Here is a 15,300-nt window from a genome sequence, read left to right as displayed (position 1 = left end):
AACCTTTAACATTAAGAAAAAATAAAATGCTACAAAGGACCACATAGTATTAAAAATTGTAACTCAATAATAACAATAGTAGAAACGGACCAAAGGACCCATGCTATTCCAAAAGGTTTATATTTCTGCCGACATTTTTCTCATCTAATAAAGGATGAAGTCCTCTTATAAAACACTTCTTTCTCCCACCTTCCAGGATCCTAATACCTAAATGCATGTAAAGGATCATTTAGATAAACAGTTATATTTGAATCTCTAAGGAATTGCTACAACAGTTGCTACAATCCACAGGGTCTTGAGAGAAAACAGATGATATACTAAAATTGAGTAATTATAAGGAGTCTAATAGAAAGACTACTTTTAAAACTATGGTCAGGGTAATATCTTGGAAATAACCCAGCAGGAAGTCTTTAGTATCTGCTAGCCTGAGAAAAGCAAGAGGAGGGAATGGTTTCTAGAACTCTAAGAGAGTAGCTGTATGGATAAAGACAACTGACAGTCCAGCCTTCAGTAGGGCAAGCCCGCTAACCCAAGATGACCCAGCAGGGAGGGAGTGGGGCAAATAAAACACCTCAGCCTCACTTATCTCCCACCCTCTGATCTACTGTGGGTGCCCCCAGTGAAAGCTAGAGGGCACGGGAGGAGGGCAGAAATGGTGAAGGGTGGTTCTGGAGAGACACATGGAGAATATCAAGTGTAACACTTTTTGAGTCACCACTAGAAAGACAATAATAAGTACAGTGTACGATTTTTTTAAATTGGCTAATGTATTTTAAACAACACTAAGGAAATCTATAGATTCAACTTTTAAAGAATATGTGCTCAAAAATCCTATGCGTTCATTCAGATATTTACCAAGCATTTAATACACAGCTCTTTACTAGAAAGTACACTTTCAGAGAGACATATTGCAGTATTCCTGCTCTAAAATAAACTTTTTGGGGCGCTTGGGTGGCTCAGTGGATTAAGCCTCTGCTTTCGGCTCAAGTCATGATCTCAGGGTCCTGGGATCGAGCCCATCAGGCTCTCTGCTCAGCAGGGAGCCTGCTTCCCCCTCTCTCTGCCTGCCTCTCTAATTGTGATCTCTCTCTCTCTGTCAACTAAATAAATAAAATCTTTTAAAAAATTAAAAATAAAATAAAATAAACTTCTTAAAAGAAGAATGTAAGTACAAGAAGAATACCTATATAAAGCCACATATGTGTCATATTCACTTATGAACAAAGAGATACAGGAATTTGGAGGAAAATTAAACCACTTTCAAAAAATGAAAAATTCCACAAATACAGCTCTGGATTAATAAGAGTCTTTTCACCATTATACAATTAAGAAGGCCACCTTTACTTTGTTAATTAAACAAAAGGTTAGGGAACCTTTACTGCAAGCTGATCTCTTCATTACGCATTTTCCTGATTGTTCCAATAATTCTGCACATGAAGCTCATTAGATTACTGTCACTCCTAAGCACCTGACAGCCATACAGCACTTTTAGAAGTTGTAGCCTAGGGTGCCCTCGTGGAAAATTCCCTGCCAGACCTACTTGTGTGTGTCCCACATAAGCTATTTTGTCAAGTATTCTGTTCTTATACATCTATACACATTTTCATATAAATCACGCCACAATGAATGAAACGTCTTCGGCTAAAGAACAGATTGATTTTAGAGACACAGCTGGCAGGATTCATCAACTCACAAGAAGTTTAAAAGTTGAAGAAGGACATTTCAAAGATGAAATGTTAATTCAAAGCCTGGTCATTAAGCTCAATAACTTCCGTGGTTGTTGACTTTATTAGTGGATCCTTTCATGGCCGCCTTCTCATGCTGGTATTACTTCTCAACTCCTCGAATAGCGAGTAGCGTTACCTGCATTTTCCCAAATAAAATTCTCTCACCTGAATCCTTGCTTAATGGTCTGCTTCTGGGAAAACCCAAGTTTAAAAAAATCCTGTATTTCCTGCCAGCTGCTGCTACCTTCTTTGCTCCCCTTTACAAGCAAATTTCTTGAAAAAAAAATGATCTTGACTAATGTTTCCAATTCTGCTCTCCCTCCCTTCTAAATCCAATCCAGTCAGGCTTTTACCACCATTCCCCATTACACAAAAAGTGTTCTTGCCAAGATCACCAATCGTCTGCACTGCACTAAATTCAATGGCCAATCCTTAGAAATCATTTTCCTTGAGGGGTACCTGTGTGGCTCAGTCAGTTAAGAGTCTTGATTTCAGCACAGGTCATGATATCAGGGCCATGAGACTGAGCCCCGAAACAGGCTCATCCTTGTTATGGGGCCTACGTAAGATTCTCTCACTCCCTCTCCCTCTGCTCATCCCCCTACTCACATGCATGTGTGTGCGTGCATGGTGCTCTCTCTTTTTTAAAATCATTTTCCTTAAGCCATTAGCAGAGCAGCATCTGGTATAATTAATCACTTTTCTTTTAATAATCTTTCTTCACTTGGCTTCCATTCACAACACTACTCTTCCTTGCTTATCTTCTTCTCCTCTTATGGAACACCATGGGGCCCAATCCTTTTCTTCTGTTTATCTACACCCATTTCCTTAGTGATCTGATCCAGTCTCATGGCTTTCACTGCTTTCCACATCCTAAGAGGCCCCAAATTTACATCTCCAGCCCAGATCTCTCTCTAGTCTAATGCCTAATGGATATCTTACACATAACATATCCAAACTAACTCCTGACCTTCAAACCACCTTAACCTCAAACCTGCTTCAGTACCTTCTGTGTTCAGTATGGCAATTTCATCTCTCCGACTGCTCCAACCAAAAACCTTGAAATCATCCTTGACTCATCGATCTCAGACTCTACATCCAAAACCTTCAGCAAGTAATATTGGTTCTACTTTAAAAACATATAGATGTTGATGAGAAATGGACTAATTCTCATCATCTCCAATATTACCACCGTCACTGTCCAGATTATTTTAACAACTCCCTAACTGGCCTCTTTGCTTCTGTTCTTTCCTTCCTAGAGCTTATTTCCAACACACACAAAATGATGCATTTAAAAATTATGTCATTCCTCTGCTCAAAATCTTGCAAGGTCTCTCCATTTAACTCAGTAAAAAAAAAAAAAAAAAAAAAAAAAAAAAAAAAGCAATGTAAAAACCGAATAATCTTGCTTCCTTATTCTCCTCTAACCTCATCTTTCACTTTTACTTTCCACCCTTTCTTCTCCAAATTCCTTACTGTTCCTTGAACATGCTCAGCATGCTCTTGCCTTGACACTCTGCTCCCACCTCCAGGAAACACACTTCCCCCGGATACTCACATGGTAAATTCCTTCACATCCTTCAACTCTTTGCTCAAACTCACCTTTGCAGTGAGATCTACTGTCTCCTTCCTATTTTGTAACTACCTCCCCTTATTTTCTTTTTTTTTTTAAAGATTTTGTTTATTTATTTGACAGACAGAGATCACAAGCAGGCAGAGAGGCAGGCAGAGAGAGAGGACGAAGCAGGCTCCTTGCTGAGCAGAGAGCCTGATACGGGGCTCGATCCCAGGACCCTGAGATCATGACCTGAGCCGAAGGCAGCAGCTTAACCCACTGAGCCACCCTGGCGCCCCACTACCTCCCCTTACTTTCAATCTCCCTCTCAATCCCCTTACCTTGCTCTGATTTTATAAAGCTTACTATCTTCTAACACGTCATATAGCATACATCCGTATTATATTTGTTTTTTATTGTCTGTATCACCCTGCTTGAAATAAGGTCTGCAAAGCTAAGGAAAAATACCTGATTCATCATTTGTTGGTATGCATTACTGCATATGTCTGAAACCAAGTAGAACCAAAATGTGCTCATATAAGCTACAAAGTCAACCCAATGTATAGGAAGTTCTCCTTAGATCAACAAAATTCTAAAACTCATAAAATAGCAAGGATGATACCTACAATCTCAGCAGTTAAAAAAAATTTCTAGTATCTTAGATTTTTTTAGTGCTAATCTATAATTCTCCAATTAAGATAATTGAAGATAAGTTAAGTAAATGGTCATTTTGTTCTAATTATATTACAAAAATCTCAAATAAGAATCATTGTACTAAATGCAGAAACAGAAATACCTTAGAATGATTTGCAATATTATTAAAAGTTGAATAAGGGTCATTTGTTAACTGGGAATTTTTTCTCTGTTTTTAAAATTTCTACATAACCATGAGATCAATATCCTTAGCGTATGCTTCTGAGTAAATTTTTATCTAGCAAAATAACCTGTTTTCATGAATTACTCTTCCTTTTCAGTTACCTCACCACGATACTGTTTAAAGAGATAGCCCCTTCTTTAATACAAAAACATTTTTTTTTCCTTAGGTGTCTAGAAGCTTGACCATGTAAGGATGGTCAAAGTAAAACCAACCTACATTTGGGTACCTTATGCCATTAAAATCAGTCAGGAAAAAAGAGGCAAAACTGCCAACACAGTGTAGTAATTCCCACTAAGAACATAAATAAATGAATATATACTCTCTCTATGGCAGCAAGTATTCATTTATAACTAAGATGATAAATTATCCTATTACTTATGTTCAAAGTAGCCCTACTTAATATAATATCATTCCCTAAAGAAGCACTTTTCTATGATACATAGAACTTAATTTTTCTAACATCTTTAAACTATATTTACTCATTGTTTTTGTATCCTTTTATTTGTAAGTACTTTCCAAAGTGAAAGTGCTTCAATTATTCTTTGATATCACATACTTTCAATAAGCAGTGAATTCAAAATACACAGGAGTAAATAAAGTAATGTTAATTTTATTATTAAGATATAATTTTACAGAAAAGTTGATGAGCTCTACTTTGTACTTAATTCACAGAATTTGAAAACTGCCCACAATTCATCTATTACTCTTATAAAACTCATAAACTATGCATTCCTCCCATTTCTATCTTATCCTACATTCATAAGTGTGCCTGAAAATAGTGCAATTGATAAGACAAAAGTAAAACCAAAAATACCCTGTGGATAAATTTATTTTTATAAATAGTATTGTTGTTATAGAATAAACCAAAAGAACTCCAAGAAATAGTTAAAATTTTACCAAAACTACAATTAAAATTACATAATCAAATTATTCCAAATGAAAACAAAAACCTACCAGCCAATGAATTTATCAATTAACAACCTACATCAACATTTACCATTCATAGGTTAGAAAAAATCTGACGTGCCTTCCTAGCTATCCCTGGAAAGCATAATCACCACCATGTCTCATAACTGAATGATACTACTGTTCAATAAAGGGAAATATGAAAAGAGTAACGTATTCTGTGAACTATAAACTATATTGTTGGGATGCAGAGTAGAGAAGACATGTACTAACCAGGTAACTTAGAAATTCAGTTTTCATGGCCAATACTGCATGTGAGCCCATGTAAATACTGAATCAGAGAGCTTGTACATAAAGTCAGGGTTATACCCTCAATGAAAAATGGCTTGGTTTGGTTTGATTTGGTTTGGTTTGGTTTTAATCTGCTCTGCTGAGGCAGACAGAAAATGTCTACTTTAGCCTTGGCCCTATGTGGAAGGAGAAAGGGCTTCCCTTAAGAATTTTCCATCATAGACTAGACATCATGTCACTGTGGGCATGAATTTACCCTACATATAAATAAGGTCCCAAAAAACCACATGCCAAATTTTTAACTTAATTTAGACCAAGGTTTCTAGGCCCCCAGAAGTACACATTCTCTCTAGAGCAGGCGATCTAACACCCAAGGGGACCCAATCTGGAACAAAGCCATGCTTGTTTGTGTATGTATTATATGTGGCTGCTTTTATGCAAACCAGCAGAGCTGACTAGTTATGATAAAAACCACGTGGCCCACAAAACCTAAAATATTTACTCTCTGGCCCTTTACAGAAAAGACTGTGACCCTTGGTTTAAAATATTGATAATATGGTCAAATGTACTTAAAACAAAACAAGATGAATTAAAGCAGCAGAAATAGTAGCCTATAAACTGGAGGTTGACCAAAGAGTGAAAGTACTAGTTAACTTTAGACTTCATTTTTTTTGAAACTTCAAAAGTCAAAACCTCTGGTTCAATCATAAGCTTCATGATAGTTTAATTCTGAATCTTCCCATTTTCCTCAGAGAAGACATGTAAAACAATAAGGAAAACATGAAGGTAATGTGAAAAAAAAAGAAAATTAAATATCCAGAGAAACTAGGAACTTTTAAAAAACTACAAACTCCAAATAAGGTGTGAATATGCAAAAAAGCAAGTAAAACCAAGAGAGTCACATAGAAGAAGCCACAAGAATGCAGAAAAGATGAGAAACAGGAGTGTGGGAAGAAGACTAGTGGTAGCAGATCTCAAAAATTACCACGCTCCTTCCCACAAAAAGGCTTTCTGTCCCTAAATGTAAGAAGAGCCATAATTAAAAACAAGAAGACAACAGAGTAACACAAAGTGTACAAAAGCCAGATGGAATCATGAAGCAAAATCTAATCCCCTCTTATACACAAGAGACACATTTAAAACAAAGTGATTCTGAAAGTTTAACAATGAAGGAAAGGGCAAAAGTATACCAGGAAAATACTGAACCCCTTCCCACAGAAAGCAAGAGCCATAATATTAAATATCAGACAAAGTAGAAATCAAGTCAAGTCAAATCAAGTCAACATTAAGCAAGCAAAACAATTTATAATATTAAAAGACACAATTTGCAATAAAGATGTAACAGTTATGAATACCCGTAATATCAACTTTCATAAATTCCAGAATATACAAGGAAAAATAGGCAAAAATAAACTAACATTTTTAGACTTTAATTCAATTTTCAGAGCATAGCAGATGAAGTACAAAAAAAAGTAAGGAAAGAATAGAATACCTAAACAGATTAATGAAGTAGATTTGATAGATATGTATGTGTATCAAATGTCATACCTGGATATTATAAGATTTACCTCCTTTTCAAGTGTCTATAAAATATGAAAACTGGCCCACAAAGAAAATCTCAATAAATTACAAAAAGTAGAAATAATACCAACAACATTCCCTGAACAACATAATAAAACCAAAAATTAATAACAAAATCAAAAAACAAACACCTTTCTACATAGAAAATTTCTTTTTTTTTTTTTAAGACTTTTATTTATTTATTTGACAGACAGAGATCACAAGTAGGCAGAGAGGCAGGTAGAGAGAGAGGAAGGGAAGCAGTCTCCCCGCTGAGCGGAGAGCCTGATGCGGGGCTCGATCCCAGGACCCCGAGACCATGACCTGAGCTGAAGGCAGAGGCTTTAAAATACTGAGCCACCCAGGTGCCCCCCTTTCTACATAGAAAATTTCTAACTGCTGCTTAAACAACTCTTGGGCCCATCTAAGAAAGGCAATGACAGCCACATGTGCTTCAATGCCACCATGAGTCTGTTACAACAATAATGTGTGTACACATAGCAGTCTATCCAATACAGCATCGCTAATTAACCATTACACTCCAAAGTGTTCCCATCAGCAGGAATTCTCTTTAGATCTGTTCTATTTTCCCAGTAAGATAAGAAGTAAGGTCATTGGCTCAGAGTAATTGTGGAGAAGGAAGCACTGGAAGTTTAGAGAGGTTTAGAGAGGAAATATGAATGAAATGTATAAATTTGTATAGAGAGGAAATATATATGAAATAGAGAGGAAATGTATGAAATGGTCAACCTGGGAGAGTTGGAGGAAAGACTGGTGATTATGAGGTTCAAGCTGGGTAAGGTTAGAAGTACAGATAAGGGAGTGATAGTGAAAAACTGATAGGAGGCCCAATGGACTGACAGCTCTAGTAAGGTTGCAGAATTGTCAGAGGTGGGGTACTAGAAGGAGTAAACTGGAAAGATCAGTGACACTCAATGAGTAAGATAACTGAAATGGAAATTATGGGATACACTGAGGAACACAGGTCAAGAGTATGACAATGGGAAAGAGTGACTCAAACAGGATGGAAAATAAGATCCCAGAAGAGAGATTTAAAAAAAAAAAAAAAAAGAGAATCCAAGAATTAGAATAACTCTTTAAGTGGATAGTGAAATCAGAGAAATAGTTGACTAACATTTTGCTTTATAATGTATTGTAATGTAACATATTCTATGGGATAGAATGATAGTGGACCAGAGGTTATATTTTTCAAGGAATAAAGCACAGTGATCTGAGGGCAACAGAAAAGTAAAGAAGTAATAGGCAACACAGTTTGACGATGTAAGGTTCAAAGGTGAGTGCTTTAAAAGAGGAAGGAAGGGGAAGAGTGTAAACTGGCAATAAGAAGTAAGAAGGATATGTATTCCACTTTCCACTCAGCTGCAGTGGGGATTTTGAAAAGAAAACTTATCACTTGAAAGGACTGCAGGAGGAAGGGAGGAGTATTTTTAGAAAAGGAGTCTTGTGAACACATTAAGGACTCCCTTGTTGCTCTGCAACTGAGAGTCCTCATTAAGACTACACAAGGACTCTAAATGGTTGAATATAGCTATCTATATACAAAGGAGCCAAAAACTTGAGTTCATAATACTGGCCAGAGCCAAAAATGGAATTTGGTCTTTAATCTAAACAGGGAACATATGGTATGTATACATAAATTTTGTAAAAAAAATCTTGTGTTTGAAAATGTAAAGAATTTTTTTAAAAAAAATTTTAAAGTACCAGAAAAACAAAGAAGAGTATTTAAGAGCATAGTATAAAAAGTTGTATGTAGATCGTCTCAGTCACCTTCACCCACCAGATAATAATCTCTTATAAAAGATTACAACAGACTATCTTCAGGAAGCTAACTTTAAAAGAATAATACACATATAGAGATCTTACAGTAAGATTAAAAACAGAACCCTGAAAATGAAAATCCTGATATCATGGAATGCATAGTAAAGGGACTAAGTTAGTGTTAGTTCTTGGTTCATAAGTAAAATCCAAAGAAATAGCACCATCTGTTGGAATTTCTCATATTTATAAAAATTCTCAATTCTTGAAAATGTGTAACTGGTATGTAACACCTCACTTTTAGCTAAGAAGATAAATATTAAAGGACAAAACCTAACACAAAATCAAAAGTTTTATATTAAAAAGTATTAATCCTTAGCTCATAATTCTGATTTCAAAAAACTCAGCATTTGACTAAATTCATATGAAGATTTTATTAAAGATAAAAATAGTCTCAACTAATAAAGAAAAGAGTATATAGTTACATTTTCAAAGTAACTCACAGATATGGTATTCTTGTATGCTGCTTGTATAACCATATATTGCCGAATATCCAAATATTATGATCATGACAACATCTCTACTATCCAACTCCATAATGTGTGCTGAATGTCCTTCCACAGCATACTGCTGACCATGTCCAAGCACAGTAGGAGTTTTTGTACTCCATGACTGACTATGTACATTAAAAACCCATAATTCGTCTGTGACATTGCCATCATTTGTTTCAATTCTGCCTCCATACATAAAGATGTTTTCCTGTAAATTAAAAACATATATTAATAAGCAAAATAGTCATATCTTAGCAATATAATTAAAAATAAAGGTTTAATTTAAACACTAAACTTTAGTAATCACTCATCACACAAGGCATAGTTTTTATTTATAGAAAGTCAAATGGTAATTAATGCTTTTACTTACAAGGAGGGGGAAAAAATCCATGCTTTCAAAAAGTTACTTTAAAATACTTTCTTTAAAACAGTTATATTAATATAGTTAAATTGACTATATTTTTAATTATCTTAGTTGCTGAGTCTCTACTTCTTACACTTAAATTTTACCAGCTATGTATATTGCTTTGTGCTATTCTCATTCACTGTTTTCTTCAAGAACTGTCCACCAAAAAGGTAGACCACATTGCAGAATACAAAATCAATATACAAAAAAATCTATTCTATTTCTACACACTTAAAATGAACAATCCAAAAATGAAAAATGAAACTAAGTAAACAATTCCATTCACAAAAGCATCAAGAATTAAAATGAACAATCCAAAAATGAAAAATGAAACTAAGTAAATAATTCCATACACAAAAGCATCAAGAAGGAAGTAATACTTAAAAATAAATTTAACAAAAGAAATAACAAACTACCTCTGAAAGCTACAAAACATTGTTGAAAGAAATTTTAAAAGATCTAAATGAATGGAAAGATATTCCGTGTTCATTGGTCAAAAGACTTAATATAATTAAGATGGCAATGTCTCCAAATTGATCTACAGATTCAATGCAATCTCTTGAACAGCTTCTTTGTAGAAATTGACAAGTTGATTCCAAAATTCACATGGAATTGCAAGGGACCCAGAATATCCAAACGATCTTGAAAAAGAAGGTTATAATTGGAGGACTCACACTGTTCGATTTCAAAACTTATTATAAAGGAAAAGTAATCAAGACAGTGTACTACAGGCATAAAGACAGGCATATAAATCAATAGAACTGAGAGTCCAGAAATAAATCTATACATCCAGGGCCAACTGATACTTGACAAGAGTGCCAAGACCACTCAGGAGGAAAAGAACAGCCTCTTCAACAAAATGGTATAATGAGAGCTGGACAGTCAACATGCCAAAGAATGAACTTGAACCTTTACGGCATACTATGTACAAAACCTAACTCAAATGGATCAAACACCTAAATTTAAGAGCCAAACTATAAAATTTTAGAAAGAAACAGGAGGTAAACCTTCATAACACTGGATTTGGCAATGGTTTCTTAAATATGACACCAAACACAAGCAACAAAAGAAAAGCAATAAATTGGATTTCGTCAAAATTAAGAAACTTCTGTGCTTCAAAAGACACTATCAAGAAAGCTCACAGAATGGGGAAAAAAATGTGCAAAACATGTATTTGATAAGGGACTTGTATCTAGAATATATAAATACCTCTTACTTCTCAATAATAAAAAGACAAATAACCCAATTAAACAATGGGAAGGGGGAGTACCTGGGTGGTTCAGTCACTTAAGGATCTGCCTTCCCAAGACCCTGGGATCCAGCCCTCCCCAAGCCAGCCCCCAAGCCTCCTCCCACAGGGCTCTCTGCTCAGCAGGGAGTCTGCTTCTTCCTCTCCCTCTGCCCCTCCCCTCTCCACCAGTCCTGCTCTTTCTCTCTCAAATAAATTAATAAAATCTTTTAAAAAATAAAATAAAATAAAAATAAATTTAAAAAATTAAAAATGGTAAGAGGACTTGAATAGATATTTCTCCAAAGAAAATACAAATAGGCAATAAGCACATGAAAAGATGACTCATAACATTAGTCAACAGGGAAATGCAAATCAAAACAAAATCCGATACCACTTCACTAGGGATGGTTATAATCCAAAACGATATCAAATAACCAGTGCCAGCAAGGACACAGAATAACTGCAACCTTCATATATGGCCTCTAGAAATGTAAGATGACGTAGCCACTCTGGAAAACAGTCTGGTAGTTCCTCAAAAAGTTAAATATAGAGTTACCATTTGACCCAGCAAATTTCAATCCTACTGATGTACCCAAGGGAAACATATGCACATGTCCACACAAACACTTACACATGAACGTTCCCAGCAGCATTACAGTAACAGCCAAAAGGTGAAAACAACTCAAATGCCCAATCAACTGATAAATGAATAAAGCAAATGTAGTATATCCATAATAGAGTATTATTTAGCCATAAAAATGAAATATCAATACATGCTACAACATGCTAGTCACAAACCATATGGTATATAATTTCATTTATATGAAATGTCCAGAACAGACGAATCTATAGATTCATGATTGCTTAAAGCTGGGAGGATGAGAAGGTTTAGAGTAATAAAGGGTACAAGTATCTCTGTGAGGTAATGAAATGTTCTAAAATTGATTATTCAACTCTGCGATTTTATGCAAATACGCAAAAGGTTGTTGCACAACTCTAAATAAATTAAAAACCATTCCAAATGCACACTATGGATGACTGAACTGTACGGTAAATCAATTACATTTCAAAAGTTATTACCAAAAAAATGCAATAATCAAAACACTAAAACTAAAAACCAAAATTAAAAGGAAAAAAGCATTTATATACACACAAACACATATACACTTGATCTTGGCCAAAAGGCCAAGAAGTGGTTCACAAACACATATACATAGAAAGGTTTTTATCTTTAAAACATGCATACACATAGAAAAAAAGAGTTGACGTTTATTCTTTACATCACTCTTGTATTTTCCCAATTTTCTTAAATTAGCACAGAAAATATGTAAGTTTTTATTCAACGGGTCTAGTCACAGACTACAAAATACAAGAATCTTTGTTGATTCAAAATAAAATAGTTAAATATAGCCTATATTTTAATCATACTAAATTCATGAATTACACAAGGGTAAGTGAGTACAATGCAATCCCTATCAAAAACTCCATGACATTGGAGAAACAGAAAAATCTATCCTAAAATTCATACGGAATCTTAAATGATCCCAAGTAGGCAAAATAAACTTAAAAAACAAGATCAAAGCCGGAAGTCTCACACTTCCTCATTTCAAAACTCACTACAAAAGTATAATAATCAAAATTGTGTCACACTGGTACTGGTACACAGACACAGATCAAAAGAATAGCCCAGATAGGGGTTCCTGGGTGGCTCAGTGGGTAAAGCCTCTGCCTTCAGCCCAGGTCATGGTCTCAGGGTTCTGGGATAAAGCCCCGCCATCGGGCTCTCTGCTGTGGGGAGCCTGCATCTCCCTCTCTCTGCCTGCCTCTCTGTCTACTTGTGATCCCTCTCTGTCAAATAAATAAATAAAATCTTAAAAAAAAAAAAAAAAAATAGCCCAGATATAAACCCTCACACATGATGAAATGATTTTCAACAAGGGCACCAAGACCATTCAATGAGGAAAGGACAGTCTTTTCAACAAATAGTGCTGGGAAAACAAAGTATCTACATGCAAAGAAATGAAAGTGAACACTTACCCTACACCATAAGCAAAAAAATTAACTCAAAATGGATTAAAGAGCTAAATATAAAAACTAAAACTTTAAAACTCTTAAAAGAAAATATAGGGAAATAACATAACATTGTTATTCATAACACTGGATTTGGCAATGACTTCTTGGATATGACACCAAAAGCCCAGAGAACAAAAAAAAAAAATTACTGGACTATGCCAAAATTAAAAACTTATGTACATCAAAGAACGTATCAAGAGAGTAAAAAGACAGCCCACAGAATGGGAGAAAATATTTGCAAATCATGTATCTGATACAGGGCTAATATCCAGAATATATAAAGAACTCTTTCAACAACAAAGAAACAACCAACCTGATTTTAAAAATGGGCAAAAGACTTAAATATACGTTTCTTTAGAGGAGGCATACAAATAGCCAATAAGAACATGAAAAGATGCTCGACATTACCTATCATTGAAAAAAATGCAAATCAAAACCAGAATAAGATACCATTTCATACAAGGGTGACTATTATAAAAAACAAACAAACAAAAAATAACAAGTGTTGACAAGGATGTGGAGGGATAAGAATCCTGTGCACCGCTGGTGAAAATGTAAAATGGTGCAGCTGCTGTGGAAAACAATATGACAATTCCTCAAAAAAATAAAAAATAGAATTATGATATATTCCAGCAACTCCTCTTCTAGCTATCTATCCAAAAAATTTAAAGCAGGACTTAAATAGTTATATATCCATGTTCACAACAGCATCATTCACAAGAGTCAAAAATGTGAAAGCAACCCAAGGGTCTATCAATGAATGAATGGATAAATAAAATGTGATATGTCCAGACAATGGAATATTACTTAGGCTTAAAAAGGGAGGATATTCTAGCATATACTATATGGATGAATCTTAAGGGCATTATGCTAAGTGAAATAAGACAGTCAAAAGACAAATACTGTATGATTCCACTTATATGAGGTTCCTGGAGTAGTCAAATTACAGAGAGAGAAAGTAGAATGCTGGCTGCCGGCAGTTGGGGAAGAAAAGGGAGAGTTACTGTTTAATGGGTATATAGTGTCATTTTTGCAAGATGAAAAAAGGTCTGGAAATAATGGTGGTAACTGTTGTACAACAATTTGAATATCCTTAATGTCACTCAAACTACATTTAAAAATGATTAAAATAGTAAATTTTATATTATGTGTACTTTACTACAATTTTTTAAAAGCCTAGGTGGCTCAGTGGGTTATGTGACTGCCTTCAGCTCGGGCCATGATTCCAGGATCCTGGGATCAAGCCCCACAATGGGTTCCTGGCTCAGAGGGGAGTCTGCTTTTCCCTCTTCTTCTCCCCCTCCCAATGCTTGCTCTCTCACTCACTCTCTCTTTTCCAAATAAATAAATAAAATCTTTTTTAAAAAAGTGATTAACCTGATAACTAGGCATAAAGCCATGAACAAAAACTCAATCTTCATTTTTTCTCATGTTTAATGAAGAATTGTACTAAAATCTATTTTTTTACTAAAATACTATATGAGTTTGTGATATCTCAAGTTATTGTGATCTATGATCTATTCTCCTTAAGATCTGAAATAAAACTGAGATTTAGCATTTTTTTTCTCAAAGGTAAACTCTTAAAAAAAATTGAATAGAATTTAAAAAGAACGATCCATACCTGATATAAAGCAAGAGAGTGTCCATATCTCTGGAGAGGACCCCTTGATAGACTTCCTACATTCCATATACTGCTTTCCAGATTATAACTAAGAGCCAAAAAAAAAAACACTTTATAAGTTAAGATTCATTTTTTTAATTTGCATGTTTTCCTCACTTGTATTCAAGTATTCATTGAACTCAAAAATAATTATAACTAATAAACTCATAATTTCATGTGCCACATTAGAAATTTTTAATAAAGACTCATTCAAGACATACCTACTCTAAATCAAAATTCAATCATTTAAACATGTAATATATATTAACTTGAGTCGGCTATTGATTACTGGAATTAATTTGTTCCATTACCCTTAACAATTTCAACCAACTGATTAACCTAAATAATAAGTGAGTTATTCTGCATTTTTAAGTTTTTTTTAAAAGCTACCTTTTTCTTTTCAAAATAGATAAAACTTCTCCCCATTTTCACAACAGCCATTTCCTTTATGTATTCATTTTTATTCTTTTATGCAGACTAAGCTTAGCATTATGTAAATTAACTAAGTACGCATTTCCTATGCCAGATATAACACGTTTACAGAACACTTTTTGAAATAAAATGAATCTAATAAGACAGAAGCTTCTGTAAAAATAAAGTAATTATTGGATTACAGGATAAAAAAAGAAAATTAATATGTTCTAAAATATACATATGAAAACAGAAGTTCCAAACTCATTATGAATC

The 15,300-nt window shown here is 34.5% G+C and overlaps 1 protein-coding gene across 7 annotated transcripts in view; it reads right to left on the bottom strand.

Moving 5' to 3' along the window:
* ATRNL1 (attractin like 1) overlaps window positions 1–15,300 on the bottom strand; it is an 817,982-nt gene that overhangs the window by 745,135 nt on the left and 57,547 nt on the right. For all 7 annotated transcript variants that reach the window (XM_047702609.1, XM_047702610.1, XM_047702611.1 and 4 more), the window contains exons 7-8: window positions 14,575–14,662; window positions 9,196–9,451 (exon numbers count right to left, since the gene is read on the bottom strand). In XM_047702609.1, coding sequence (XP_047558565.1) covers window positions 9,196–9,451; window positions 14,575–14,662 — 344 coding nt within the window. The remainder of the gene's footprint in view (window positions 1–9,195; window positions 9,452–14,574; window positions 14,663–15,300) is intronic.

Source organism: Lutra lutra, chromosome 14, assembly GCF_902655055.1.
Source record: "Lutra lutra chromosome 14, mLutLut1.2, whole genome shotgun sequence".
NCBI classification, from domain to species: Eukaryota; Metazoa; Chordata; class Mammalia; order Carnivora; family Mustelidae; genus Lutra; species Lutra lutra.
Note: the sequence above shows the minus strand (reverse complement) of the source record. Positions and strands in the feature narration are given on the sequence as shown.